A 27,826-nucleotide genomic window follows, 5' to 3' on the forward strand; every position below is an offset into this window, starting at 1 on the left:
GAGCTACTGCACCCGGCCAACGTTGTGGCTTCTTAAAAGAGTGATTCCCACATATCAGTCGTTCACAGACCATCTTCTCAATTTTTCTCTTACTCTGTACTATTACATTTGATATTTTTCTTTGTTTTTCTTGAGACAGAATCTCACTCTGTCACCAAGGCTGGAGTGCAGTGGCACGATCTCGGCTTACTGCAACCTCCATCTCTGGGGTAAGCAATTCTCCTGCCTCAGTCTTCTGAGTAGTTGGGACTGCAGGCACCCACCACCATGGCCAGCTAATTTTTGTATTTTTAGTAGAGGCAGGGTTTCACCGTGTTGGCCAGGCTGGTCTTGAACTCTTGACCTCAGGTGATCCACCCACCTCATCCCCCAAAAAGTGCTGAGATAATAGGCGTGAGCCACTGCGCCTGGCCACATTTGATATTTTTCTTAAATCAGCTCGTTGTATTGTCCAGGCTGGTCCTGAACTTCTGGGCTCCACTGAGTAGCTGGGACTACAGGCATGCACTACTGCACCCAGCTTCAGACATTTTTTTTTAAGGCAAATTTTTTGAAAAGGAAATTGTGTCACCTGCATCAATAGGAAACTGTAGTAGAATTGCATCATTTCCAATAGATTTAAGGTAACTGCAAAAATAAACACAATAAAAGTAAACCACCGACTGGTGATGATGGCTCACGCCTGTCATCCCAGCACTTTGGGAAGCCGAGGCAGGAGGATCACTTGAGGTCAGGAGTTCGAGTCCAGCCTGGCCAACGTGGTGAAACCCTGTCTCTATTAAAAATACAAAAACTAGCCAGGTATGGTGATGGGCGTCTGTAATTCCAGGTACTCGGGAAGGTAAGACAGGAGAATCACTTGAACCCAGGAGGCAGAGGCTGCAGTGAGCTGAGATTGCACCACTGCACTCCAGCCTGGGCGACAGAGTGAGACTGTGTCTCAAAAAAGAAAAGAAAAAAAAAAAAAGTAAACCGCCTTACTCGGTCCTCCTGAGTCAAGCCCATGAGCTGGAAGCCTGTACTAGGGAGAATAGCAGGTGTTTGAGATGTTCAAGTCCTATTAGCACCAAATGGAAACTTTCTCCTTGATACAATGATAGAACTGAAGAAGGAATCCCTTTCCTGAGACATGGTTCTGCAGCATGTAGTATCTTGACCACATGGCCTTAACACCATCTAGTGGTAGCAGGTCCACCCTGGGGAAAGACTGCTTCCGGCTAAAGCCCTCTTGACCCCCGTCTGGGCTGAGCACTGTCTAGAGAAAACCCCTGGACTGGCTCCCAGCCCGAGGGGGTGTTGTGACTCAAGGTGAGCCTCCCCAGCAGCAGCCTCCAGCCTCCCCGTCTCTAGGCATCAAGATCCATCTTTGTAAAGTGCTGCTTTTCATATGTTGTGGTCACTCCTCCACTCAAAGACCTCCATGGCTCCCCAGTACCTCTTGGGAAAAGTCCATGGCTGTCATTGCTCAGTGGTGTGATCTTGGCCCACTGTACCCGCTGCCTCCCAGGTTCAAACGATTCTCCTGCCTCAGCCTCCCAAGTAGCTGGGATTACAGGCGCATGCCACCACAGCTGGCTAATTTTTGTATTTTTAGTAGAGATGAGGTTTCACCATGTTGGCCAGGCTGGTCTTGAACTCCTGACCTCAGGCGATCCGCCTGCCTCAGCCTCCCAAAGTGCTGGGATTACAGGCATGAGCCACCGCACCCAGCCAAGGCCTCTGAGACTCTGAGCCAACTGCCTCCTACAGCCTTTTCTGTGCTATTCCTGATCTGCTTGATTCCATCTTACTCAACTCCCCTCTTCCCACAGAGCCCTTGCACCCCTCTCTGCTTAACACTCAGCTCAGATCCTCAGTGTCCTCACGCCCCAGCCACCTCCTAAAATTTCTCTAGCACAGAAGTGGCAAATACATGGAAAAGACTTCCAGCCCAGGTGTCCGGATCCAAAGCCGGCACTGTAGGTCAAAACCCCATGCTGGCAAATTATCTCAGGAGCTGGGCACAGTGGCACACACCTGCAGTCTCAACTACTCAGGAAGCTGAGGTAGGAGGATGGCTTGAGCCCAGGAGTTTGAGGCTGCAGTGAGCTGTGATTGTGCCAGTGCACTCTAGCCTGGTTGACAGAACGAGACCCTGTCTAAAAAAAAAAAACACAAAAAAAATCCCCCTTGACAATCACTCATAACATATTGTGTACACAATTTTGTGTATTCAGCCCACTCACATAATTTTTTTTTTTTTTTTGAGACAAGATCTCACTGTGTTGCCCAGGCTGGAGTACAGTGATGCAATTTAGGTTCACTGCAACCGCCACCTCCCGGGACTCAAGTGATCCTCCCACTTCAGCCTCCCAAGTAGCTGGGACCACAGGTGCCCACCACCACGCCCAGCTAATTTGTCTTTTTGTTTTTTTTTTGAGATGGAGTCTTGGTCTGTCGCCTAAGCTGGAGTGCAGTGGTGCGATCTCGGCTCACCGCAACCTCCACCTCCTGAGTTCAAGTGTTTCTCCCGCCTTAGCCTCCTGAGTAGCTGGGACTACAGATGTGTGCCACCACCCCTGGCTAATTTTTATATTTTTAGTGGAGATGGGGTCTCGCCACCTTGGCCAGGCTTGTCTCGAACTCCAGACCTCAGGTGATCTGCCTGCCTCAGCTTCCCCAAGTGCTGGGATTACAGGTGCGAGCCACCGTGCCCAGCCTAATTTTTGTATTTTTTTGTAGAGATGGGGTCGCACCATGTTGTCCAGGCTGGTTTCAAACTCCTGGGCTCAAGCGATCTGCATGCTGTGGCCTCCCAAAGTGCTGGGATTATAGGCATGAGTCACCGCGCCCGGCCTCCTCACGTAATTCTTAAACCCACTGACATTTGGGAGCCATGAGCTAGACTAAAAAAATAACAAAAGAAGGGTCTTGATGCAGGTATATGAACACTTGAACCATTCATTGTCTTTAAGACCAGTACCGACTCCCAGTGGTGAAAAGGGTGATGTGTGGAGAATTCTAGAGTGTTCTCACCTTAGGGTGTCTCCCTTTGGTGTTTAATATGAAGCCTCTGGAACCTTCATATTTATTAATGGATTGGATGATAGAGCGGGCTTATTTGGGTGTCTCTCAGTGAAGAGGCTGGGTTTGACTGTCAGGTTCATCTCATGGAGCTTGGTGCCATTCATCTCATGGAGCCACTGGTAATCCCTGGCTGGAGGGAGCTGCCTGGAAATGCAGTTGGTTGGAAGTATTGTGCTTGATTGGTGATGTCTGCCATGGAGGTGGAAGAGGGTGATGGTGTTAGTGGTTATAGCCATTCCTATCCTAGTTCCACAGCAACAGGCTGGAGAGGGTCTTTTTTGTGTGTCTCTCTTTTTCTTTCAAATGTGACTAACTTGAGGGCAGCGGCTGCATTTTTAATTTTTCTGTCCCCATGAAGTGTCTAGGACAGGGCTGGGCAGATAGGAAGTGTCTACCTGACATCCAAACAGTCCATTGTAAGTGGGTGTTGTGGCAGCTGGGAAGGTACCAGCTCCCTTTCTCTCCCTTTGCAGACGGTGTCTATGAGATAGGCGGCCTCGTTCCCGTCTGGGTCGTGGTGGTGATCGCAGGCACAGCCTTGGCTTCAGTGACCTTTTTTGCCACATCTGACAGCCAGCCCCCCAGGCTTCACTGGGTAAGAAGCCCGGGCTCTCCGAGATGGGGGGAGAGGGATGCTGAGGTCTCCCACGCAGATGTTATGTCTGCATCTCTGAAGCGCTTTGACCAGTTTGATCAGGAGTCACACAAAGACAGGTAACTGAACTTTAAAGCTGCTTTTGAGAGTTTTTGTATCTGCACAGGGTTTTTTTCTTTTTTCTTTTTTTTTTCGGTAATAGCTTAATTTTGTTGAGAGGTAATTCACATATCATACAATTTACCCATTTAAAGTACACAATTTAATGTTTTTTATTATAGTTACAGAGTTGTGTAATCATCACAAGCAATTTTAGAGAATTTCATCACCCCAAAAAGAGACCTCATGCCCATAAGTCACTCCCCATTTCCCCACTCCCCACATAGCCCCTGGCAACCACGACTCTACTCTCTGTCTCTATGGGTTTGCCTATCATGGACGTTTTATATAAATAGAATCCTACAATATGTGATTTCCTTTTTTTTTTTTGAAACAGGGTCTCCCTCTGTTGTCCAGGCTAGAGTGCAGTGGTAGAATCATAGCTCACTGCAGCCTCGACCTCCTGGGCTGAAGCCATCCTCCCACCTCAGCCCCCCAAGTAGATGGGGCTACAGGCGCAAGCCACCACGTCCAGCTAATTTTTGTATATTTTTGTAAAGATGAGGTCTCACTATGTTGCCCTGACTACTCTCAAACTCCTGGCCTCAAGCAATCCTCCTGGCCGAGACGGGCGGATCACCTGAAGTCAGGAGTTTGAGACCAGTCTGGCCAACATGGTGAAACCCTGTCTCTACTAAAAATACAAAAATTAGCCGGGCATGGTGGTGGGCACCTGGAATCCCAGCTACTTGGGTGGTTGAGGCAGGAGAATCGCTTGAACCCAGGAGGCAGAGCTTGCAGTGTGCTGAGATTGCACCACTGCACTCCAGCCTGGGTGACAGAGTGAGACATCGTCCTAAAAAAAAACTTTACTTAAAATTTTCATTTTTTAGTACTTAATGATTTTTTAAAATTTTAGTTTTTACTTTTGGAAACTCTCAATGAATGTACCAACCGAAGGGTGTTGAATTTTCAGCAAATCGATCATTTAGGGAAGTCGCCTTTTACTACTTAGGGAAAATTGTCTTTCGCTATTTTTTCAAGTACCGATGTGTGCCACAGCATAGATGACCCTTGAAAACATGATGCTGAGTGAGAGAAGACTGCAGTAGAGGATCACACACTGTGGGATTCCATTGATGTGAAATGTCCATGAGGCACATTCAGAGAGACAGAGAGCAGAGTAGTGGTCGAGTTGGGCTGGTGGGGTGGGGCTAGGGAGTGACTGCTAATGAGTACAGGGATACTTATTGGGATGATGAGTGGTATTTGGTTCATAGACTGGAAATCTGATGAAAGTGATAAGGAACCCTTTCCAGACAAAATAATAACTTTTTTTAGTATATGAAAGGGAGGTTTTTTTGTTTTTCTTTTTTTGAGACAGAGTCTCAACGCAGTCGCCCAGGCTAGAGTACACTGGCACGATCCAGACTCACTGCAACTTCTGCCTCCCGAGTTCAAGAGCTTCTCCCACCTCAGCCTCTCGAGTAGCTGGGATTACAGGTGTGTGACACCAGCCTGACTAATTTTTGTATTTTTAGTAGAGAAAAGGTTTCACCATGTTGGCCAGGTTGGTCTCGAACTCCTGACCTCAGGTGATCTGCCCGCCTCAGCCTCCCAAAGTGCTGCGATTACAGGTGTGAGCCACCATGCCCGGCCCGAAAGGGAGTTTATTAAGGAAAAAAGAAAATAATATTGAACTCACGTTTTATTGAGCACTAACTATGTGCAGGCACCAATGCATATAGTAACGTGTTTTATACTCATAATAATTATGCTCATGAGGTAGATACTGTTATCATCCCGTTTCACAGGTGAGGAACTGAGGCTGTGTCCCTGTTGGGGCTGGCCTTGGTCCCACAGCAAACCATTCCCTCCACAGCTCTTTGCTTTCCTGGGCTTTCTGACCAGTGCCCTGTGGATCAACGCGGCCGCCACAGAGGTGGTGAACATCTTGCGGTCCCTGGGCGTTGTCTTCCGCCTGAGCAACACTGTGCTGGGGCTCACGCTGCTGGCCTGGGGGAACAGCATTGGAGGTGACTCAGGGCCGGGTGGGGTTGAGTGGGGGTGAGTGCGGCCACATCTTAGCTCTTTCCTCCCCCAGCCAGAGTCGCATCTGGGCAGGAGTGTCCAGGGTGTCTGCCCTCTACACCTGTGCAGTGTCCCCTGTCACTGTGGAGTGGCCAGCATCGGGGTGAGATGGCCCTGACTGCAGGTAGACCAAGAAATTCTATAGAGGCCCCTGCTGTTGCCCCACTCTCTGATGTGGGGATGCTCGGTGGCTCCCAGAGTTCAGGCAGGACATGGAGCCCATTGCAGCCAGCCGTGCTTGATGTGTACACGGGTGTGTGACATGCAGGCATTCACACTTACATACATACACCCTTCGCTAGCTGTTGCAGCCAGGTGTGGTTGGCCAGGTTATGCACTGCTCCAGAGCATCCAGACAAGAGGATGAGGGAGCTGAAATCTAGCCCCTCCTCCCACTTACCTTTTTGAGCACCTTCTTCTTATTCATGTGGAGGTGCTGTGCATGTTCGCAGCAGATGAGACTTTGAAAAATTGGTAGCCGCGGTTTTTTTGTTTGTTTGTTTGTTTGTTTTTGAGATGGAGTCTTGCTCTGTCGCCCAGGCTGGAGTGCAATGGTGTGATCTTGGCTCACTGCAACCTCTGCCTCCCAGGTTCAAGCAATTGTCCTGCCTCAGCCTCCCGAGTAGCTGGGATTACAGGTGCCCACTACCACGCCTGGCTAAGTTTTGTATTTTTAATAGAGACAGGGTTTCATCGTGTTGGCCAGGCTGGTCTCGAACTCCTGACCTCAGGTGATCTATCTATCTTGGCCTCCCAAAGTGCTGGGATTACAGGTGTGAGCCACCGCACCCAGCTGGTAGCCACGTTTTTCACACCTGCAAAGTTGTTCCTGGTGTGAAAGAGTGCAGTAAAGGAGTTAAGGAGGGAAGTGTGTCTTCCCAGATGCTGTGCCCCCTCACACAGCACCCCACCAGCTAGTGCCCAGGCCCACATGGGCATCCATCTGTGTTTGTTGCCCGAATGACCCTGGGTGAGAATGAAGGCGTGGATGACCAGGGAGGGTGGGGGAAGCAACTCACCACTGCAGGCCCCTCTTGTTCCTGCGCAGATGCCTTCTCGGATTTCACGCTGGCTCGCCAGGGCTACCCACGGATGGCATTCTCCGCCTGCTTTGGTGGCATCATCTTCAGTATCCTTTGTGGTCTGTTCTTGGCCTTAGCACTGGTGTCACAGCCATGGGTGGGGGGGTGCTCCGTGCCCCACCCTGGGGATTGGCTCTCGGCATAACACCTGGGGCAGGTAATTTGGCTGCCTGAGCCTCAGGCTCCAAGGCTTTAAAATAGGGATTTGGGGAGTGCTAACCTCCGAGGGGTGTTGTAAGGATCCAGTGAGGTGAATGAAATTCTTGGCCCCGGGTAAGGGCTCAGCAGACAGCAGCTATTATTGTTAGGACAGTGAGTGGTATGATAAGCAGGTGCCCACAGGATGAGCTTATGTGTCCTATGGAAGACCCTCTCTCTCTTGCTCATAGCGACATGTCATGGTCTATGTTAGGGGTTGGCAGACTTTTTCTGAAAGGACCAGAGAATTATTATTATTTTTTTTTTTTGGGGTGGGGGACGGAGTCTGGCTCAGTTGCCCAGGCTGGAATGTGGTAGCATGATCTTGGCTCACTGCAATTTCTGCCTCCCGGGTTCAAGCAATTCTGCCTCAGCCTCGTCTGCCTCCTGAGTAGCTGGGACTACAGGCGCCCACCACCACACCCAGCTAATTTTTGTATTTTTAGTAGAGACAGGGTTTCACTATGTTGGCCAGGCTGTTCTCAAACTCCTGATCTCAAGTGATCTGCCAGCCTCAGCCTCCATGTGCTGGGATTACAGGCGTGAGCCACCACACCTGGCCCAAAGAATAAATATTTTAGACTTTGGAGGCCATGCAGGTGGTTTTGCAGCTACTCAACTCTGCTGCTGTAGTGCAGAAACAGGCACAGACAATGCATAAGTGAATGGCTATGGCTCTGTTCCAATAAAACTTTATTTATAAAAGCAGTTAGTGGGCCAAATTTGGCTGGAGGGCTGGTGTTTGCCAACTTTTGGTCTACATAGAAAAGACGGATATAGCCAGCCTGGGCCTATGAAGAGAAAGAGCTTTGAAACCAGATGGTCGTGGGTTCCAGACAGTGGCCGGCACACAGCAGGCATCCAGCCAGCAGTGGATATCGTTGGCTGCTAAAGAAAGAAAGATGATCACAAAGTGCCTGAAGGGTCACTCTCTCCAGGCTCCACGATGACAGAGCCTCACCAGGGGCTGCGGTGTGAGCAGCTGGCCGGCAAAACAGGCTAACTGCGGAGACCGTGATGCCTGCCCTTTTAACTCCCAGGCTGAGCAGGGCCCTTGGTGGCCCTTCTGTGCCCATTGAGGCCTACTCCTGGCTTTCGGGCTGCGGTCCAGCCTGACCTCCCAGGTTGGCTGGGAAGGAGGGAGCCCTGAACGACCCCTAGAGATGGCCTCGGCCCACACACCATCACCAGTTCCCTCTAGGGACTGGGGGCAGTCCCTTCATCTCTCCTGGCCTCGGTTTCCCCACCTACTGAGTGCTTACATGCACCAAGCATTCCTGGCACCCTAAGGTGTTCGATCCTCAGAGACTGACTGCAACACGTACTCAACACCCATCTTCTTAAAGACCTAAACAGATAGGGTCTCCTCAGATAGGGTGTTCGGGGGAGCTGGGCATAGATCATAAAGAAAGCCAAGTAAGTTCATTTTTTTTTGTAAGTCTAGGCACGATGGTTCATACCTGTAATCCCAGCACTTTGGGAGCCTGAGGCACGAGGATCACTTGAGCCCAGGGATTTGAGATTTGCTTAGGCGACATAGCAACACCCCGTCTCTACTAAAAAATTAAAAAATTAGCCAGGCGTGGTAGCATGTGCCCGTGATCCCAGCTACTTGGGAGGTTGAGGTGGGAGAATCACTAAGCCTAGGAGGTCGAGGCTGCAGTGAGCCGTGTTCACACCACTGCACTTCTCTACCTCCAACCCCCACCAAATATTTTTTTGAGACGGGTCTCAACTCTGTTGCTGAGGCTGGTCTCAAACTCCTGGCCTCTAGTGATCCTCCTGCCTCGGCCTCCCAAAGTGCTGTGATTACAGGCATGAGCCACTGTGCCTGGCCCAAGTTCATTCTTGCAGTGGCATCCCAAGCCCTGGGTATGAACGCAGTAGGAGGAACGGGCTATGTGGTTGGGTTATGTGCAGGCCATTCCAGCAAAGCTTCCTGAGCTGGGCTGCAGACATCCTCGTGGGCGTGGGGCTGGGCTGCCTGCTCCAGATCTCCCGGAGCCACACAGAGGTGAAGGTGAGTACTCCTTGTAAGTTTACAAGTGTATATAACCAAGATGTAGCTTGACGGGGAAGGGGCAGGAAGGCCCTGGCTTTGGATCTGGGTCCCATCACTTAAGTCCCTGGCTGTATGACTTTGAGTGAGCTAGGACGTCTTGGCTGGGTGTGGTAGCTCATGCCTGTAATTCTCCTGCCTCAGCATCCCGAGTAGCTGGGATTACAGGCACGTGCCACCACACCTGGCTAATTTTGGTATTTTTAATAGAGACGGGGTTTCACCATGTTGGTCAGGCTGGTCTCGAACTCCTGACTTCAAGTGATCTGCCCACTTGGGCCTCCCAGAGTGTTGGGATTACAGGCGTGAGCCGCCCTGCCCGGCCTAATGCATCCATGTTGTTTCTTGATGCACTTCACAGTAAGTGGTGAACATCCGCTTGTGCATGTCATTGACTAGAGTTCAGCGTTAAAAACAGAGGGAATTATAATGACATCTGACTCGAGGCAGGGGAGAGGCACCCAGGCAGGCGGACCTGGCTGAAGTCAGAAGAGAAGGTTCCCTTGCCCTGCTGCTTCTGCATCTGGAAACTTCTGGGGCCACGTCTGGGTAACTTTAGGAGGGGGGCCTGCCATCCCACAGGGCAGGCCGGGCTGCTGCAGGCCAATCTTCCTCAACTGGCCCCCAGCTGGTGCCCTCAAACATTGTTGAGGCTGCATTGTTGTTGAGGATGCATTGTAGTTGAGGGTGCATTGTTGTTGAGGCTGCATTGTTGTTGAGGCTGCATTGTTGTTGAGGCTGCATTGTTGTTGAGGTTGCATTGTTGAGGGTTCATTGCTGTTGAGGCTGCATTGTTGTTGAGGCTGCATTGTTGTTGAGGGTGCATTGTTGAGGTTGCATTGTTGTTGAGGGTGCATTGTTGAGGTTGCATTGTTACTGAGGCTGCATGGTTGAGGTTGCATTGTTGTTGAGGGTGCATTGTTGAGGCTGCATTGTTGTTGAGGCTGCATTGTTGAGGGTACATTGTTGAGGCTGCATTGTTGAGGCTGCATTGTTGAGGGTGCATTGTTGAGGCTGCATTGTTGTTGAGGGTGCATTGTTGAGGTTGCATTGTTACTGAGGCTGCATGGTTGAGGTTGCATTGTTGTTGAGGCTGCATTGTTGTTGAGACTGCATTGTTGTGTTGGCCACAGATGGGGCGGGGCCTGTAACGGGCAGTGACCCAGCCTCTCTCCCCTCATTCTTCCACAGCTGGAGCCAGACGGACTGCTGGTGTGGGTCCTGGCAGGCGCCCTGGGGCTCAGCCTCGTCTTCTCCCTGGTCTTGGTCCCATTGCAGTGCTTCCAGCTCAGCAGAGTCTACGGCTTCTGCCTGCTCCTCTTCTACCTGAACTTCCTTGTCGTGGCCCTCCTCACTGAATTTGGAGTGATTCACCTGAAAAGCATGTGACTGAAGCTGCTTAGTGCTGTGGCCTGACTGCAGGCAGGAGCCCTGCCTCTCCTGCCAGGGGAAGCCCAGGGACCGGAGCATTTCTGCAAGGCCTCTGTGGGCACGAGTTTGTGGCCCTCGCTGCTGGAGATCTGTGAGCTGGGAGAACTGCTCTGTACCTCTTGCTGCCAGCACCCAACAGCCTTGCCATGGGGACCTTAGAAACTGGGCTTTGCTCTGGACAAAGGGTTCCAGAGAGAAGCTAAAAGGCCCCCTTGAATGACCCCCAGAGCCCCTCTGAGAAGGGCTGGAGTTTGGGGGAAGGGGATGGCTGGGTATGTTCCAGGCCATGCTGGAGGTACCCCCGAGACACAGGCACTGCCCGTTCCCCTTGCCTGGGCTTCAGGCCTTCTGGCACCTTCTCAGGGCACAAGTGGCTGCCCAACCCTGACTCAGAGAACGAGGGTGGCTTGGACCCCTGGGAATCAGGCCGCCGAGGGCTGAGCTCCAGAGCTGCACCATCTGCCAGAAACAGAATTCGAGACATACTTAATTTTGAATTTCTCCTTGCCACGTTAGTAAAGCCAAAAGCAGCGGGTGCCATTCGTGGCAATACACTTCACTGAACCCACTTGCTCCCAAAACGACGCCAGCCCGAGGCACTGCTACGCCAGCAGCTGCCACAAGGGATGGTGGCTCAGGCACTCCCTCCAGGATTCTGCGCGAGTGTCCACAAACTCCTTTGTGCTGGAACCTGGGCTCCTCCAGCTGCCAAGCAGGAGTCGGTAGGACTGTGCCTGTGCCTCCCTCGGGGGGGCCCTGGGCAGGGTTCCAAGGCCTGCGAGCTGGGAAAGGACAGATGAGGGGAACTTGTGCCTTCTTGCTGTCATGCAGTGACCCCGCCTTATGTTGCCGAAATAAGCAGCTCTTAGGTTTGCCTGACTGCCTTATGCTGGTAAAGAAAAGGGATTCAACTCTCTTTTCCGAATAAAAAAAAAAAATTCAAAATTTCAAGTGTAGAGAAAATGACACCCCCAACTTTTACCAGTTCTTCCTCACCTGGGGCCAGTGCCGAGTGGCTGACCCCAGGGCACAGCTCGGGGTGGGGCTGAGGCAGGATCAGGAATGGCCATGGCCTTGGATGGGGCCACTCTCCTGACAATACCCAAAGCCACAGAAGTCAAGAGTCAGCAGCCATGTTTACAAAGCAGAGGCTCTTTTATTAATAAGCTAGAAATCGAGACACAGTGGGTTTTCTAGGAAACAAACCACCAATGTACAAAACCGTACAGCATTGCTCCTGTGATCCGTACAAAATGATTGTCTGCATGGTGGAGTACGGCTGGGGCTGTGGGAGGGGAAGCGAGGAGCTGAGGAGGGGCACAGTTCTATTGCCGCCACCACCAGGCTGTGCCCCTGGCCGCCAGTGGGTGCCACTTGGGTGCACTCAACTGTGACATCAAGGATGAGAGGGCATCTGAGCTAAATCACATCCCAGGGCCCACAGCTCACAGCCTGTGGGGGGACCCCAACTCCCTGCTGGGTGGGGCCAGGCATAACCTGGGGATTGCTGTCCCTAACCTCAATGACAAGGGCACCCACCCTGGCTGGACTCTCGTCTGTTGACACTGCTGCCATTGGGCATTTGTTGGGTCCTGACCAAAACCAGGTCCTTTCTGAGGACAGGGTTGGGCGGATGGACACATTAACTCGCTCTGGACGGCCGAGGTCCCACTCCTCCTGGAATAGGCCCTCCCACCTGGGGGCCTCGACTCCCCTGGGCAGACCCCGGGGCACTGCTGGCCCCTCCAGGTGTCCACCCCTGGGGAGGAAGCGCCGAGGCAAGGCCCAGATGCTCAGGTCAGAGACTCACACCTTTAGAAGCTTTCCCCTGACCCTTGCTTCCAAAATGCCCCTTTCAACACACAAAAGCTAAAAGGCACCCAATTGTGCAATAAAGTTCCCTCTCTGTGAAAGGGAGGGGGTTCTGGCCTAGGGCTCGACGTGGAGCTCCGGGTGATGGCCCGTGGCCCTCCAGAGAGGATGAGGACAAAGCCAGTCTGACTCCCGGGGGAATCACAGTGATTCTCAATAATGTGTTGCTTCCCCAAAGGGCTGTGCTTTAAAAACAAACACCTGACACTTGTCCAACTCCCCTGACCTGGGAAGGGGGGAAGGGGAGAACCATGCTGTGCTGGCTATGGGACCCAGCTTGGCCTTGGAGGTGGTTGGGAGGAGGGGTTGGGGGACCAGGTACTGCTCCCCTGGGGTTGGGTGCCACCCTGCCCGTTCTGTGTCTGGGAAAAGGACAAGGCCAGAGGGAGCCTCTGTCCACCTGCCTTCTGAAGTCACAGGAAGCAGGCACCAGAGGGCTGGGGCTGGCCAGGAATGCCCAGCAGTGCACTCCTTGCCCTCCGCACCCTCCATCCTGCCGCTGCGGCTCCTGTGCTGTGTTCCGTTCTGTGGCCCAGGGAAGCAGAACCAAAGCGACCTCTGCACTGACCCTGCCTCTGTGGCAGGGTCACTGCAGCTGGCAACCCTCCTACCTCCACCACGCTCAGATGTCATACAGGGCTCCTACAGGGTACTATGGCGGGAGGGCAGGGTGGCGACGTTAACTGAGGTTCATCTGAACCTACTTCTGCACCAACCGTTCCTGCTACAGAAATCTCTGGTGTGAGCAGAGCCAGGGAGGGTGGCTGGGAGCTGGGCCGGGGCCACAGGGCTGCTGCGTCCCACCGGGAGCGTCTCTCTGTGCTGTTCGCTCATTCCTAGTGCACACGTGTGAAGGACCTGGTATCGGCTTTAGCACAATCCTTAATGAAGCAAAATGTTGTTTTGCTTGAATGGGCAAATCACAAAAAAAGGGATTTGGTTAAGAGCCCATTCCACAAAGTGGTCTGGGTTGCAGACATCGGCCCCACTTCCTGCCTCATGCCCCTTCCTCCGGGGTCTGGGTCCCCAAGGAGGCCACTGTGGAAGGATTTTCGCCAACAAGGATTAAGCCAGAGAAAGCTGGGTGGGAGGCTTGCAGAGCCAAGGGAGGAGATTGGTCAGTATAATCTGTGGCTGCCCAGCACTGGCTAACTGAGCTCTGGCCACATGGGCACAGTCGCCTCAGTTCCGCTTCCCATTAGATCCTGGGCACTGGTCCCCGAAGAGGTGTTGCATGACATTATCACAGACACTGAAATACCACCCTGGAGACCGGGAGTTCTTTCCTTCCTAAGTGGTTCTGTCCCTAAAGCAAAACGCAGAAACCTGTGGCATGGGCCGCAGGGAGAGGGGGCGGGCACGCCATCAGGTCGGGGGGACGTGAGCCTGAAGCAGTAGCAGTGACAGCTTTGGATGTGGCCAATGGAGACCAGCCCACGCGGGGGGCAAGCCCCACAGAGTCGACTGGATCCAGGTGAGGGGTCTCCTTGTGAAGGGGCTTCTGGAGCCTTCCACAGTAGGAAGAGCTCAGACCTGGTGGCCGCACCCCACCCCTCACCAAACTGGCTTCTGGAGTTAAGGAAGACAGGGCAAGGTGGTTATAAACCAAGCTCCATCTTGTCTGTCTTCTTTCTTCCTGTGTATAAATATGTGCATATACGTGAGTATGTGTACACACACCGCAGTTCCGTACATCGCAGTAGAGTAATACTATTGTGTTATTGCATAGAAGAGACGGTTTTCGGGCGCTGGGCTAGGTAACGGTCTGGGAGCGCTGGCGGCGGCCTGGGGGCTGCTGGGCGGTGGGGGCTGTGCTGCTGCTGAGCTGTCGCTGCTGCTCCTGCTCCCTGGCATGCTCCTCATACCACTCCTGTAGAAGAGAGCAGAAGGGGCGCTGAGGGCTGCACCCCACCCCCTGCCCCGCCCACCCCCCAAGGTCACACAGTCCACAGCATCCAGGCTGGAGGGGGCAGGGCTGCCAGCCTCACCCAGCTGGCACTGAAACTCCCCTGCCACAGGCCCAGAAATGCTGGGAATTTTGAATATGGCCCCAGAGGCAAAAATGACAATGAAATCTTTCCCTAGTGTCTGGAGGCTTGCACATAACAGCTCTCTAACAGGCCCAGGCAGGAACAACCCTCGCCCCTTGTTTGTGAGCATAACCTTTGTCCTTCACTAAAGGGCCCCCCGAGTGACCCCTTTTGAGCTTGGCAGGAATTGTGTCCCTGTTTCACAGCTGAGACACCAAGGCTCAGAGCTGTATTGTGCTGAATACCTCACCTAACTTTCACCCTCCAACAGGAATGTGAAGGCATTCTGAAAACATCCAACAGTGCACCCGCCTAAGGCCATGATTATAACCTCTGGCATTTTCAGGGACTGAGGTATTCAGGTAATTAAGGAATTAAGTATACCCCACATTTCCTTTTTTTTTTTTTTTTTTGGAGACAGAGACCCACTGTGTGGCACAGGCTGGAGAGCAGTGGCAAGGTACGGCTCACTGCAGCCTTCCACTCCTGGGCTCAAGTGATCCTCCCGCCTCAGCCTCCCAAGTAGCTGGAAATACAGGTGTGTGCCACCATACCCTACCCTACTTTTTAAAAGACTGAACCCATAGACTTTTAGAGCTTCGAGATGGCCTAGTTCTGAGCCCCCTTGTTTTACAGAGGGGGAAACTGAGGCCTGGAGCAGATGGACAGGCAGAAGAGCAGAGGCCGAGGGCAGCACACCTCCCTCCAACCACATCTGAATGGGTGTTGCTGCACAGTTATCCCCTTGCACAGACAGGGAGGCACGGAGTGACTTGCCCAAGGTCAAACGCTTCTATTATTTCCATGTCTCTGTGACACCAAATTCAGTGAGCCACTGCACATCAGCCCAAAGAACACTGCCTGAGTCTCTTGTGTTCCTGAAGAATGTGTAAGCTGCTTTGGGGACAGCACCCCCCGCTTTTCAGCTGTGGACCCTGGTTGTCACTGTTTCAGTGAAACAGAAGGGCTTCAAGCTATTAGAATGCCAGAAAACAGAGCAAAGCCACCATAGCTGGTGTGGGAGAGGCTCCCCGGAGCCCTGGCAACCCTGAGGTGGTTGAGAAGACCCTGCAGGGCTCATGTGCTGGTGGCCCATGGTCTGGAAGGCACCATGCCAAGTGCCAGCCCACACAGTGCTTTGTGAGACATTTTTCTTAGCTGCCAATATGTAAAGATTGGGAGGTCATGCAAAAAAAAGAAAGACATCTGATTCTGCCTTTTTTTTTTTTTTTGTGGAAACAGAGTCTGGCTCTGTCACCCAAGCTGGAGCTCAGTGGCATGATCTTGGCTCACTGCAACCTCTGCCGCCTGGAGTCAAGTAATTCTCCTGCCTCAGCCTCCTCAGTAGCTGGGATTACAGGTGCACGGAACCAGGCCTGGCTAAATTTTGTATTTTTATTAGAGACAGGGTTTCACCATGTTGGCCAGGCTGTCTTGAGCTCCTGGCATCAAGTGATCCGCCTGCCTTGGCCTCCCAAAGTGCTGGGGTTACAGGCGTGAGCCACCGTGCCTGGCCTGCCTTTTCTTAAATTAGAAGCCAAGGTGGCAGAATCGCTTAAGGCCAGGAGTTTGAGACCCCAGCAAGACCTCACTGCTACAAAAATAAGATAATTAGGGTGTCATGGTGCACACCTGTAGTTCCAGCTGCTTGGGTAGGCTGAGTGGGGAGGATCACTTGAGCCCAGGGGTTGGAGGCTACAGTGAGCTATGATTGCGCCACTGGACTCCGGCCCAGGTAACAGAGTGATACCATCTCTAAAAAAAAAAAAAAAAACACCCAATTATGAACAATCCCAAGCAGTCCCAGTAGCCTGGCCAACATGGTGAACAACATGGTGAAACCCTGTCTCCACTAAAAATACAAAAATTAGCCAGGTGTGGTGGTGTGTGCCTGTAGTCCCAACTACTCGTGAGGCTGAAGCAGGAGAATCGCTTGAACCCAGGAGGCGGAGGTTGCAGTGAGCCTAGATCGTGCTGCTGCATTCCAGCCTGGGAGACAGAGCGAGACTCCATCTCAAAACAAAACACCAAGCGGCCCGACCACAGTAGGGCCTTCTTCCTATTGGGCAGCACTCGCTGGGGCTGGAGGAGGCTGTGTCCCCTTTGGACAGGCACATCCTGGAGCTGGGAGGAGGCTGTCTCCTTTGGACAGGCACATCCTTGCCAGTTCACCACGGTCACCGCTCTTTCCTCTTTGCTCACTGTGTTTCTTGCTACACATGTTTGAGTTTGCAGCTGACTCAGAGTAAGAGATGGAGAGGAGGTTCTGGAGAATTCATAAGGGGCAGGGACATATGGCAGCAGGCAGGTGGGATAGCTGCCTCTGCTAGGCACGAATCAAGGGTTCAAGGCTAAGTGAGCCCTGCTCAGGTTCCACACAACCCCAGCAGTGGTCCCGATGGACAGTCCGCATCTCTCTACCAGCCTTCTCCCTCTACTCAGAGGGCCGGAGAGCAGCTCCCTGCCCCTCCCAGGACGTAGCCTGGGGGAGGACTTGCAGGGTGGTCAGCCAGGCTCCTACCTGGATCTCCTCCTGGTACATCTTCAGGCTCAGGTCACTCTTGGTCCTTGATCGCCGTCCCAGAAACACCATGGAATGTTGCTAAGGAAGAGCAGAGGCTGCAGGGCTCAGCTGCAGATGTTCAGGTCCCACCCCTGGTACCACAGCTGGCCTCTCCCACTTCTCTGGCTTTTGCCACTGTGTCACTCAAAATGTTATCGATATCTGAGGGAAGGGATTACGCCACCCACGCTGAAACCTGCCTCCCTCCTTCGGACCGGGGCCTGGGCTCCTCACCTGGTATCTCTCCATCTGGGAGAGGGTCTCCAGCAGCCGGGTGACATCCGAGGAGGCCCCCCGTGCCTCCCGGTAGAGCTCCAGGACGGCAACCAGCTCTTCTTTGGAGATTTCCTTCTCAAGGGTGATGCCACCATCAACTGCAGGGATGGAGGGCGGGTGTGGGAAGAGCCCGGGGCTGGAGCCGCCAACCTGGCTGGGTCCTGTACCTCCTTGCCCCCCCTCTGCAGGGGGTCTTAAGGTTCCCTCTCTAAACCGACACTTTATTGGTGTCCTGCTCTCCTCCTCGGCCCTCCCTTCCCTCCCCCTCCCTCTGCTGTGATGTCAGGAGCACAGGTCTAGCTGGCAGCTGTTACAGAGCCAGAGGGTTTCAGGAAGGGGCCTCTAAGCACAGAGAAAATGGTCAGATGGTCTGACAGCACAGAGACCTGAGGATGAGAAGTAACAGGTGTGGGCACGGGATTTTCTGTTTAAGAGACAGGATCTCACTCCGCTGCCCAGGCTGGAGTGCAGTGGTGTGATCATGGCTCACTGCAGTCTTGACCTGGGCTCAAGAGATCAAGTGCGAACAGTTCTGATGGAGAATTTGGGAAGAAGGGAGGGTCAGTACACAGAAAGCTGTGCAATCTGGGAAGAGTGAGGCAGTCACTAAAGCCAGCACCATCCAGTTGCAGCAGGAATACGATTTGCCTGTGCCATAAACAATATATACACCATTTAAATCAAGAACCGTAGTGTGAACCTATTATTGAGAAATGTGGAGATGACTAACAGAAGAAATAGCTAAGAAGGAGAAGCTCTGGAGGACAGGAGGGAAAGGCAGGGCACAGGCTGCTGCTGCCACATAAGCCTTTCTCTACTTCTTGATTTTTCTCCAACTATGACATGCTCTGTCTTATTTTAAAGTTAGATCATGTTTTCTGACATTAAATATTTGAAAATCAGTGCAAATACAAGATCTAGAAAGACAAGCCAGATAGATAAGCTGGACAACCAGACAGCAGAAAAATGACAGTCTGATGGCTGGCTGGACAGCCACCCAGACAGACAGAGCTGGGTAGGTGGCAGACATCAAATGCCCAAGGCATTATCCCTGCACAGACCTTCCGAGTCCTGGTTCTTGCGGCTGTAGTTCATTCTGAAGACGAAGGCCTCGAGGATAAAGGCGACAATGATCGTCATCACCACCTGGCCAGGGACAGGGAGGGAGGGGCAGAGGCAGGGGAGGAGGGTGGGTAGGTGTCCGTGGCTGCGCAGCCCACACCCAACAGAGCCCGGCCAGATGGGACCCGGCCCCACTCCTTGACGCTGCAGCCTGAAGAGCAGGGGCAGCTGGTGACGTGGAAGACGAAGGACAAACAGTGTTCTGTGGTCCGGGACCTACCATGGTCACAATGTAAAAGGTCATGAAGTAGAGGCGGCTCCAGTGGGAGGTCTGAGAGGTGACGCCTTCCTGGAGACCGAGGGAAGCAGCCAGTGAGGGGGTGCCCACACAGGGCAGGTCCCCGTCTACACAGGCTGCTCCATGGCCGTGGCTCTTCACAGACCCCACCCTGATTTGTGGCTGGTTGTGAGAGACGGAGGAGAGGCAGCTTGCCCCTCTGGGCCTAACATAATTCCTGACTAATTCCTGACTGCTGAAGGAGCCCTGGCTGCTCCCCTGGACAGCTGGATCCAGAACCAGGGCAGCCTTTATCCCAGTAGGGCTGGGAGTCGAGAAAGTTTAAGGAATGGAATAAAGAGATCAGTAAGCTCGCCACGTTCTCACTAGAGGGAAAAGTCATCTCTACAGTGGGCGAGACAGGACAGAGACCCAGAGTCTAAGTGGCATCTCCTGGCTGCTGGGAACATGCAGGGAGACGGGAGTGACAACTGAGTCCAGCCAACGCTGGGAGGGGTGGCTCCTGGGGCCCAGCCATCCTGTGGCCTCCCCAGTGAACACCAACACAGCATGACTCAAGACCCCCAGCCCTGCAGGCTACGGGAAGAATGATATACTCTGGGTCGGGGGAGACCCAGGGCCGACCCCAGGGCTGGCGGGAAGACACCCCCAGAGCTGCCCGAGCTCTTACCATGATGATGTACCAGTTGTTGACAACTGTGAGCTCAAACAGGGTCACTGCCGAGGGAAGAGAGAAGCATCCTGATGAGACCCCACCTCAAAGTCAATTTCAAGTGGCCTCTTGCCACCTATCCTGGGTGCCATGTGCTAAGATGAGGGGGTCACCATATGACCGTTTGGGTTGTGAGCTCCAGGAAAGACCAGGCAAGGCACTCCTAGGGCGCCGGCTCCACAGGACATCGTGGCCTGCCCCCAAGAGAACACACCCTCTGCCTCGGCAGCCTGTGCCACACCAGACCATCTGGATCTTACTGGGTGCAGATCTGGGGTGTCATGGGGGCACACCCTTTTTCTGGAGAGGCGGTTTGGCTGTGTTCGCCTCTTCATGGGAGTGCGCAGAGGGCTGTGGGCAGTCTGAGCCAGGGGGCAGTGCAGCTGCAGCAGCAGTGGTGTGTGGCTGGGTCCCATTCTGCAAGTGGCACTGTGATGAGGGGACCCCGCCCAGCTAAGCCTGCAACTCTTCCCCTCCCCAGTACTGAGAAAATATCAGGAAAGAGTGGAATCAGGCGACTGAGTGAGCTCCGGGATCCAGCCTGGACTGTACTGCCAAGGCTGGGCAGACCACGTCCTCCACCTGGGCCAGGGAGGCTTCCAGAAAGTGTGGCCCTCGGTGCTGGAGGGAGAGGCCCAGACACTTGCTACACCACCTCTGGGACCCGTGGTGACAAGGGTGGGGTCCCCAGGGAATGTGCCCCCTGTGATTTTTCCCACTCACCGAAGCTGTTGAGGATGTTGTCAAAATTATTGAGATAATAGTAGCCTTCCTCCACCACGGTCCTGTTGCCCACGGTGTGGTTGCGCCAGCGGTAGGCATCTGCCACTGTACTCGTGCTGGCCGGAGCACAAGGGAGAAAGGAGGGAGGGTCACGAGGCGATCGGTCACCTCCAGAGAGGACAGAAGTCTGAAACAAACCGAGTTCTGGCCAAGGATCCTTCTGTTCTGCCCGCAGCCTGGTTTCCTGCCTAACCCTCTCCACCTCATGCCTGGGTCCCTGCTGGAGGAATGCCCTTGGCTATTCCTGCCTGCTGGGCTTGGCGGGAGCCCCTGGCCAGCCTGACGCACCTCTGTCACCTGGAAGTTGTCTGCTGCAGGCGGGGCCTTCTCTCTCACCGTTGCCTGCAGGGGAGGGAGGAGAGGCAAGGGCCTCCTCCGCACCTGCCCCATCTAGGATCCGCTCTTGAGGCTGGACACTAGGCCACGGCCCCAGGGAAGGAATTCCCTACTGGGGCTTCCCCGATACTTGGCCTGAGCAACTATTTGAAAAGGTTGGCCCTGTTTTGAGGAGCTCTTATTTGCCACTTTCCTTCCAATCTTTTATGGCTGCTCTGTTAATATCCACGCTATTGTTTACAAAAGTCTAGTGCTTGGGCCACCAGGGAGCCTCCTCCCATACGCACGCATCAGACGCACGGGTGAGGTCTGGAGCTTGCACTAAGCTCCCTGGTGACTGCAATGTGCTCTAAAGTCTGGGACCCACTGCTATAGGCTTCTGGTTCCAGACCAAGCTTGACACTCAAACTGGGTCTCAAAGCTACCAGTGTGTTTGTAAAACTGTTTCTTCATCGGTGCTTGAGGCTGTAAAGACCAAATGTAAGAGGACTCTCTGAATTGAAGATGAATGAATGGCGCTGTGCAGTGATTTCACTGTGGCGGCTCAGGAGAAAGGGAGTGCTCATGGGAGATTTCACTCTCTGCTCCCCATCCCTGAGCACCATGACCTTCCTGCACGTGTCCGTCTGTCTTATCCTACGATGCTGTCCCTAGAAGACTGGTCTTGGCCCAGGTCCCCAGCCACTGCAGAAGAGAAGTGGGAGGAAGCCATGGGACTTGACCTCGGGACCCAGGCTACTGTGGGGGTGGCCTCCAGCCCTCGGCAGAGGGTGAGCTGACAGCTCCCAACCCTGCCTGGGGGATGGAGAAACAGGGACCCCGAGTCCAGGCCCCTCATTTAGCTCACTGCACTCAACTAAGCCCTGAAAGCAAAGCAAGGTGGTTGCTTAGAGAGGAACATCCCCGAGGACCCCAAGGCCACAAGGACACCAATCCTGGCCCTGGCCAGCCCTCTGCCTGGGAAACGCAGGCTGCCTGGGGCTGGGTGGGGCCTACTCACTTGCAGCAGTTGGGGAAGACGATCCCGCAGAAGAACTCCATGCCCACGATGGCGAAGGAGTAGTAAAAGATGAGCAGGGTGAGGCCCAGGCTGTGGGGCGACAGGGGCAGGGTGACGCGGGGCCGGCAGGAGGGAACGGCTCCTCTGCAGCCCCGGCCTCCTCGGACCCGCGGGGCTGACTGCAGGGCCATGCCCCTGGTCGGTTCACCAACTGGAAAGTGCCTGCGGGGAAGGGGCCTCATGGGGCAGCTCTGGGGTGAAAAATGGCTCAAGTCAGGATGCTATGAACAAATGCCCTTTCCCAGAGATTCACCCCTTACCTGTGAAGGTAGACTCACAGGTGACCCCTTACCTGTGAACGTAGACACAGGCGGTAAGTGAGTTGACAGCTCCCTGCCCTCCCTACTAAATATGTCAGACAGGTCAGTGGAGAAAAATGGTGCCCAGGAGACCTGTGGTGGTCAAGATTCCAGGCTCCTTGGTGCCCCGTCAGGCCCTCGATTGCAGTCCTTTGTGGAACTCCTTTCCCCCGACTGCCACTCGGCTCCCGCCCCCACGGGGCACTGCCACACGGCACCTGGACCTGCAGGCCAGGGTGGGGGCTGGCAGTACCTGGCCATCCGGGGCAGCAGCTCGAACATGGTGTCCAGCACATTGCGGTAGCGCTCCTTCAACTTAAACAACCTAAGCGAGGAGGACACCCGTCACCTCCACACACAGGCGCGTGCCTCAGCCCCCACCCTCAGAACATGCCGGCCCTGCCTTCCACACGCCACGCGGTGAAGACAGGTGAGGGCCTCTCCTCCACCTGCGTCCACTCCCTTGGGCACCACCAACCCTGAGCTTGGCTCAGGGGACTCATGCATGAGGGAAGGGATGGTGGCAGCCCCAGGACACCAGCTGGGCGGGGTCCTTCCATGAAGAGGAGCAGGGCCAGGACACATCTCCTTGCAGTAGAGCTGCAGGCTCAGACAGGAGCAAGGCCTTGCTCCTGGGAAAGGCGGGGGAGAAGCCCATGTGCCCCGGGAGCAGGGGCAATGGAGCTCACCAGTGAAGAAGGGTGGCAGAGGGCGGGACGGAGACGGACACTCAGGCGCAGCCCCAGGGCACCCCCACACGCCAAGGGGGTAGGCTTTTCCTCCATAGACACCAACACCCCTCCCTGCACCTGCCCCGCCTTGGGAGAGGATGGGGCGGATGTGGATGGGGTTGCAGCTGGAGGGTCAAGAGGCAAGCCCAGGCTCTGAGGGCACAGGACCTCAGGACCCCTCATTAGGAAGAGACATCGTCAGTGGGGCAGGCTCGCCTGGGACTTCCTCCAGTGTCCCTGGGAAATCAGTGGGACCCACACGAGGGTTTTTCTCCATAAGACGCTGAGCCAGAAAAGCATGAGGGGCCCCGAAAGGCCCTTCCAACCCTCAGACCTGTGGCTCAGTGATCTGTGACTGAGCATATGGGCTCCTATGGCGGGTGCAATGCCACCTTGGATAGGGTGCACGAGTCATGGGCTGGGTTTCTCTGCCCAGAGGCGCCTGGTGCAGTGAGGGGAGGGGCACAGGCAGCCCACATACCCTCAGGGGTGGGGATGGTGACCCCATGGTGCTTCTGCAGGGGGTGACATCTGTGACTCTGGCTTGTGAAACTTCTGGCTCATTCTGGGTCACTTCCCGGATCAATCCTGGGGCATTCCCGCCCTCCCTCTCTTTCTCCCTCTCTGTCTCCGGCTCTGCCCTGCCCATTACCTCAGCAGCTGGAGGGGGCGCAGGACCACGATGAAATAGAAGGGCTCCATGTTGAGGGCCAGTGCCAGCAGTCCCAGGAAGGCAAACACTGTCACGGAGAAGTCGAACCTGCAGGAGGGGAGAGGCCAAGGTCCACCCTGTGGCCCTGAGCCTCCCTGCGTCTGCTCCCCTCCCTGGCCCTGTGCACAGCCACCCTCCCACGGAGCCCAGACACAGCAACACCAACAGGAACCAGCTGGCTGCAGGAAGAACTTCCTGCAGCCCTGGAGTTTCAAGGTGTCCAGGCCCTGTCCCAGCATGCGTCTCAGGGGTCAGGCCTCAGTGCTCTGACTCCAAGGCCAGAAATGCCCAGGAACCCCTCCAAAGGGCCCCGTGCTGGTCTAACGACAGGAAGGAAAGAAGCCCCGGCCTCCGTAGCCCTGGAGACAGGCCTCGTCTTCCGCTCAACAGACATTTGGTTACACACTGCAGACCAGCCTGACTCCAAGGAACTTTTTGAGGGAAGAGAACAGGCCCTTCCAGTGAGATTCCCATCGGGAGAACAGCTCGCCCTGCCCCAAGCCAGAGGACCCTCTCTCCTCTCCAGACACGCAGGGCACACATGTGCTGTCGGCTCCTCCCAACTCTGCTCTGCAGAGTTAACCCGCTCACCCTCACGGCCCACTCTGCGTGTTAACCTGCTCACCCTCGCGGCCCAAGACCTCGTGAGTGCAGCCTGACTTCATGGGCCGGTTAACTTGAATGCTCTGGGGAATAGGGAGAAGGGCCACATGGGTCTCATTACTGCTGATCAAGGAAGGTGGGGGGAGCATTATTCTCTGTGGGCATTGTGGTTTTTATGGAAGAGAAAAAAGTTTAATGAGTCAGGAAGAGCCAACCAGCCTATGGCACCTCAAGAGGCCATTTCCAGAAGGACTGGCGTGGGTGGTCTGAGAGGCTTCAGACAAGGGCCTGACCCTGGGGAGTTCCTGGGCTGTGGGCAGGGCTGCTTGAGGGAGACACAGGCCTTGGCCCATCCTCAGACCTTCCCTCTGCGATTCCAGAAATGGCCCAGGATTGGGGTGTGCAGAGAAGGGTCTGGGGCCATCCTAAGAGTCTCAGCTTTGGATCAGAAATATGCTGTCCACTCACAAGTTCCATCCGGAAGACAAGTACTCCACAGGGCCCAGGCCGGCGACCTTCAGGAACAGCTCCACCCCATAGACTGCGGACAGAAGGAGTCCATCGGCAGCAGCCCCACCACATCCTCCCCCATGCTCGGTCTCCTCTTTGAGGCTCCTCCGCAGTCTGCAGCCTCCCTGCTGGCCATGTGCCCCCCAGGTTGAGCCCAGGCCTCACTCATGTCCCAGGGTGAGAGCAGGTGCTCTAGGAGAGGGCCCAGATGGTGGCCAACTGGGTAATCTGCTTAAGAGAAACTGGCCAGGCATAGTGGCTCACGCCTATCATCCCAGCACTTTGGGAAGCCAAGAGAGGAGGATCACTTGAGCCCAGGAGTTGGAGACCAGCCTGAGCAACATAGTGAGACCTCGTCTTTACAAAAAATACAAAAATTAGCCAGGCATGGTGGCGCTGTGTGCCTGTAATCCCAGCTACTTGGGAGGCTGAGGCTACTTGGGATCCCTTGAGCCTGGGAGGTTGAGGTTGCAGTGAGCTATGATCACACCACTGCACTCCAGCTTGGACGACAGAGAAAGATCCTGCCCAAAAAAAGAGAGAAATCCTCCCTTCCCATCTCTGGGCAGGGCCCAGCTAACCATCTGTCCATCCAACAGGTGTGTCCTGACCACCCCTTCCACCTTGGGCCTTGCACTGGGTACCAGGTGTGCAACAGTGACCAGTGCAGGGCAACCGTGGGGGCACAGAGCTTATCAGCTTGGTGGGAGGAAAGACGCCAACAGAGAATGACAACACAGTGTGCTCAGACTTGATAGAAAGAACAGGAAAGTCAGGAAGAGGTTAGAGGGAGAGACCACCAGGCAGAGGAAACCCCTGTGCACAGCCCAGAGGCAGGCGAGAGCAGCAGGGAGCAGAGGCCGCTGAGGAGGGTGACAGCGTGCAGCGGGGGACAGAGCGCTGGCAAGCAGCGGAGCTGCAGAGCCGAGTGGAGGGCCACACACGCCTAGGATCTGGGCTCCATCCAGAGGGCAGTAGACAACCACGAAAGAGTTTTAAACAGGGACGAGATGAAATCAGTCTGATTACTCTGTCTCTTCATATCTTCCTGTTTTAGAGAAGAACCATGAGGTTCTACACTAAATGAAAGTTCTCCCAGACAATTTTAAAACAAGCAGTCCAGCAAAGCCATGTCGGAAACTTACTAGTTAGAAAAATGAGGTAACTCCAGGGCACGTGCTTGGAGAAGAAGTTCCCACCTGTAAGACAGAGAAGTAGCAGCTCACAGGCAAGCCAGGTGTGCCGGCCAGGACACGGCCAATCCCCGAGTGGGGCTCACCTTTCAGCATAAATGTCTCCACAAGGATCCAGACCCCGTTGACTGCCACCACCAAGTCTGAAATACACAGGCCCATAAAAGACGGAGAAATAACAGGGGGCTTAGAAATCTGCAGGTTGCAGCTGCAGTCCCTGGTTAACTTCCTGGAGCTCTACGGGATGGGGAGAACAGGGCTGCTCCACACACCCATTTGATAGGGAACTTCTTTCTGCTCAGTGCTCTTACCAAGGGAGCTAATCAACCAGTGTTTTCACCTAGAAACAGGTATAAATTTCTAAAAACACTCCGTCACTGTATGAATACCAGTTATGATGTAGAGATTATTCCAAATTGATGTAAAAGATGGACAATATACAAGGCATTCAAGTATTGAAAACACTTATTTTCCCCTAGAGACTTCTAATTTTAAAATAATTGCATGAACTCTTTAGAAAAATTGCATATGCATTAAGCCGTTCGCCTAGCAATCCCACTTTCCAGAAACTATCCCAATGATGCACTAGCAAAAATATAAGATGTATCTGAAAGCTACTCACCGCAGCACTATTTGTGATAGCAAAACACTGGCAACAATCTCAATGATCATCCGTAGGGGACTGGTTGCACAGACTATGACACATTCATAAAGTGGCATACTTTAACCATAAAAAAGAAACACAGGCTAGGTACAGTGGCTCACACCTGTAATCCCAGCACTTTGAAAGGCTGAGGCAGGCGGATTGCATGAGCCCAGGGGCTAGAAACCAGCCTGGGCAACACAGGGAGACCACATCCCTACAAAAAATAAAAATAACTAGCCAGGTGTGGTAGTGCACCTGTGGGCCCAGCTACTCAGGAGGCTGAGGTGGGAGGATCGTTTGAGCCCAGCAGGTCAAGGTTGCAGTGAGCTATGCTTGTGCCACTGCACTCCAGCTTGAGTGACAGAGCAAGACCCTCTCTCTAAGAGAGAAGAAAGAAAAGAAATGTGGTACATTTCTACATATTCCTTTTTTTTTTTTTTAAGACAAGGCTTTATTGTTACCCAGGCTGAAGTGCAGTGGAGCGTGATCTTGGCTCACTGCAACGTCCACCTCCTGGGCTCAAGCAATCCTCCCACCTTAGCTTCCTGAGTAGCTAGGAACACAGGTGCCCACCACCACGCCAGCTAATTTTTGTATTTTTTGTAGAGATGGGGTTTTGCCACATTGCCCGAGCTGGTTTTGAACCCCTGGGCTCAAGCAATCCACCTGCCTCTGCCTTCCAAAGTGCTGGAATTACAGGTGTGAGCCACCACACCTAGCCTCATTTCTACATATTACGGTCTCCAGGGCATATTGTTAACTGGAAAAAGCCAGGTGGCAGAAAAAAGTGCATAAAATATGCTATTGTTTAAGACAGATATATTGATAGGTATCCAACTTACAGGTTTTAAACAATGGAAGGAGAAACCATAAATAAAAGTTGCCCACTGTAGGAAGTGACAGGGATATAAACTAAACTTCCTTCAATATACTTTTTTTGGTAGATCTGACTTGGAACCATGTAAGTATTTTACATAATTTTTTTTTGCTTTTTCTTGAGATGGAGTCTCACTGTATTACCCAGGTTGGAGTGCAGTGGCACCATCATAACTCATTGCAACCTCTGCCTCTCAGGATCAAGTGATCCTCCTGCCTCAGCCTCCCAAGTAGCTGGGACCACAGGCATGCATGGCTCATTTTTTCTATTTTTGGTAGAGATGTGGTTTCACCACATTGCTCAGGCTGGTCTTGACCTCAAGTGGTCTTCTGACCTCAAGGCTGGTCTCCTGACCTCAAGTAATCTGCCTGCCTCGGCCTCCCAAAGTGTTGGGATTACAGGCATGAGCCACCATGCCCAGCCCTAATTTACATAATTATGAAAAAATATTTGGGTTTTTTTTCTTGAGATGGGGGGTCTCACTCTGTTGCCCAGGCTGGTGTGCAGTGGCGCAATCATGGCACACTGCAGCCTCAACCTCCCCAGGCTCAGGTGATCCTCCCACCTCAGCCTCCCAAGTAGCTAGGACTACAGGTGTGAGCCACCATACCCAGTTAATTTTTGTATTTTTTTTTTGTAGAG

At 53.6% G+C, this 27,826-nt stretch overlaps 2 protein-coding genes across 6 annotated transcripts in view; one reads left to right on the forward strand and one right to left on the reverse strand.

Annotated features, from left to right (window-relative positions):
• SLC8B1 (solute carrier family 8 member B1) overlaps positions 1 to 11,509 on the forward strand; it is a 32,884-nt gene extending 21,375 nt beyond the window's left edge. The window contains exons 12-16 of the mRNA XM_032168597.2: positions 3,540 to 3,661; positions 5,643 to 5,796; positions 6,900 to 6,980; positions 9,087 to 9,151; positions 10,382 to 11,509. Coding sequence (XP_032024488.1) covers positions 3,540 to 3,661; positions 5,643 to 5,796; positions 6,900 to 6,980; positions 9,087 to 9,151; positions 10,382 to 10,579 — 620 coding nt within the window. The 3' untranslated portion in view covers positions 10,580 to 11,509. The remainder of the gene's footprint in view (positions 1 to 3,539; positions 3,662 to 5,642; positions 5,797 to 6,899; positions 6,981 to 9,086; positions 9,152 to 10,381) is intronic.
• Positions 11,510 to 11,757: 248 nt separating this feature from the next.
• TPCN1 (two pore segment channel 1) overlaps positions 11,758 to 27,826 on the reverse strand; it is a 77,845-nt gene continuing 61,776 nt past the window's right edge. For 3 of the 5 annotated variants that reach the window (XM_058425081.1, XM_032168601.2, XM_032168600.2), the window contains exons 16-28: positions 25,748 to 25,804; positions 25,614 to 25,667; positions 24,427 to 24,499; positions 23,296 to 23,403; positions 22,166 to 22,237; positions 21,554 to 21,643; positions 20,158 to 20,273; positions 19,393 to 19,439; positions 18,705 to 18,773; positions 18,424 to 18,508; positions 17,321 to 17,460; positions 17,045 to 17,125; positions 13,144 to 14,363 (exon numbers count right to left, since the gene is read on the reverse strand). In XM_058425081.1, the coding sequence (XP_058281064.1) occupies positions 14,247 to 14,363; positions 17,045 to 17,125; positions 17,321 to 17,460; positions 18,424 to 18,508; positions 18,705 to 18,773; positions 19,393 to 19,439; positions 20,158 to 20,273; positions 21,554 to 21,643; positions 22,166 to 22,237; positions 23,296 to 23,403; positions 24,427 to 24,499; positions 25,614 to 25,667; positions 25,748 to 25,804 (1,109 nt within the window). In that variant the 3' untranslated portion in view covers positions 13,144 to 14,246. Of the gene's footprint in view, positions 14,364 to 17,044; positions 17,126 to 17,320; positions 17,461 to 18,423; positions 18,509 to 18,704; positions 18,774 to 19,392; positions 19,440 to 20,157; positions 20,274 to 21,553; positions 21,644 to 22,165; positions 22,238 to 23,295; positions 23,404 to 24,426; positions 24,500 to 25,613; positions 25,668 to 25,747; positions 25,805 to 27,826 lie in introns of all 5 variants that reach the window. The other 2 variants (XM_058425079.1, XM_058425080.1) reach the window with 1 other exon arrangement.

The sequence above is a fragment of the Hylobates moloch genome, unplaced genomic scaffold (genome assembly GCF_009828535.3).
Source record: "Hylobates moloch isolate HMO894 unplaced genomic scaffold, HMol_V3 SCAFFOLD_12, whole genome shotgun sequence".
Taxonomy (NCBI): domain Eukaryota; kingdom Metazoa; phylum Chordata; class Mammalia; order Primates; family Hylobatidae; genus Hylobates; species Hylobates moloch.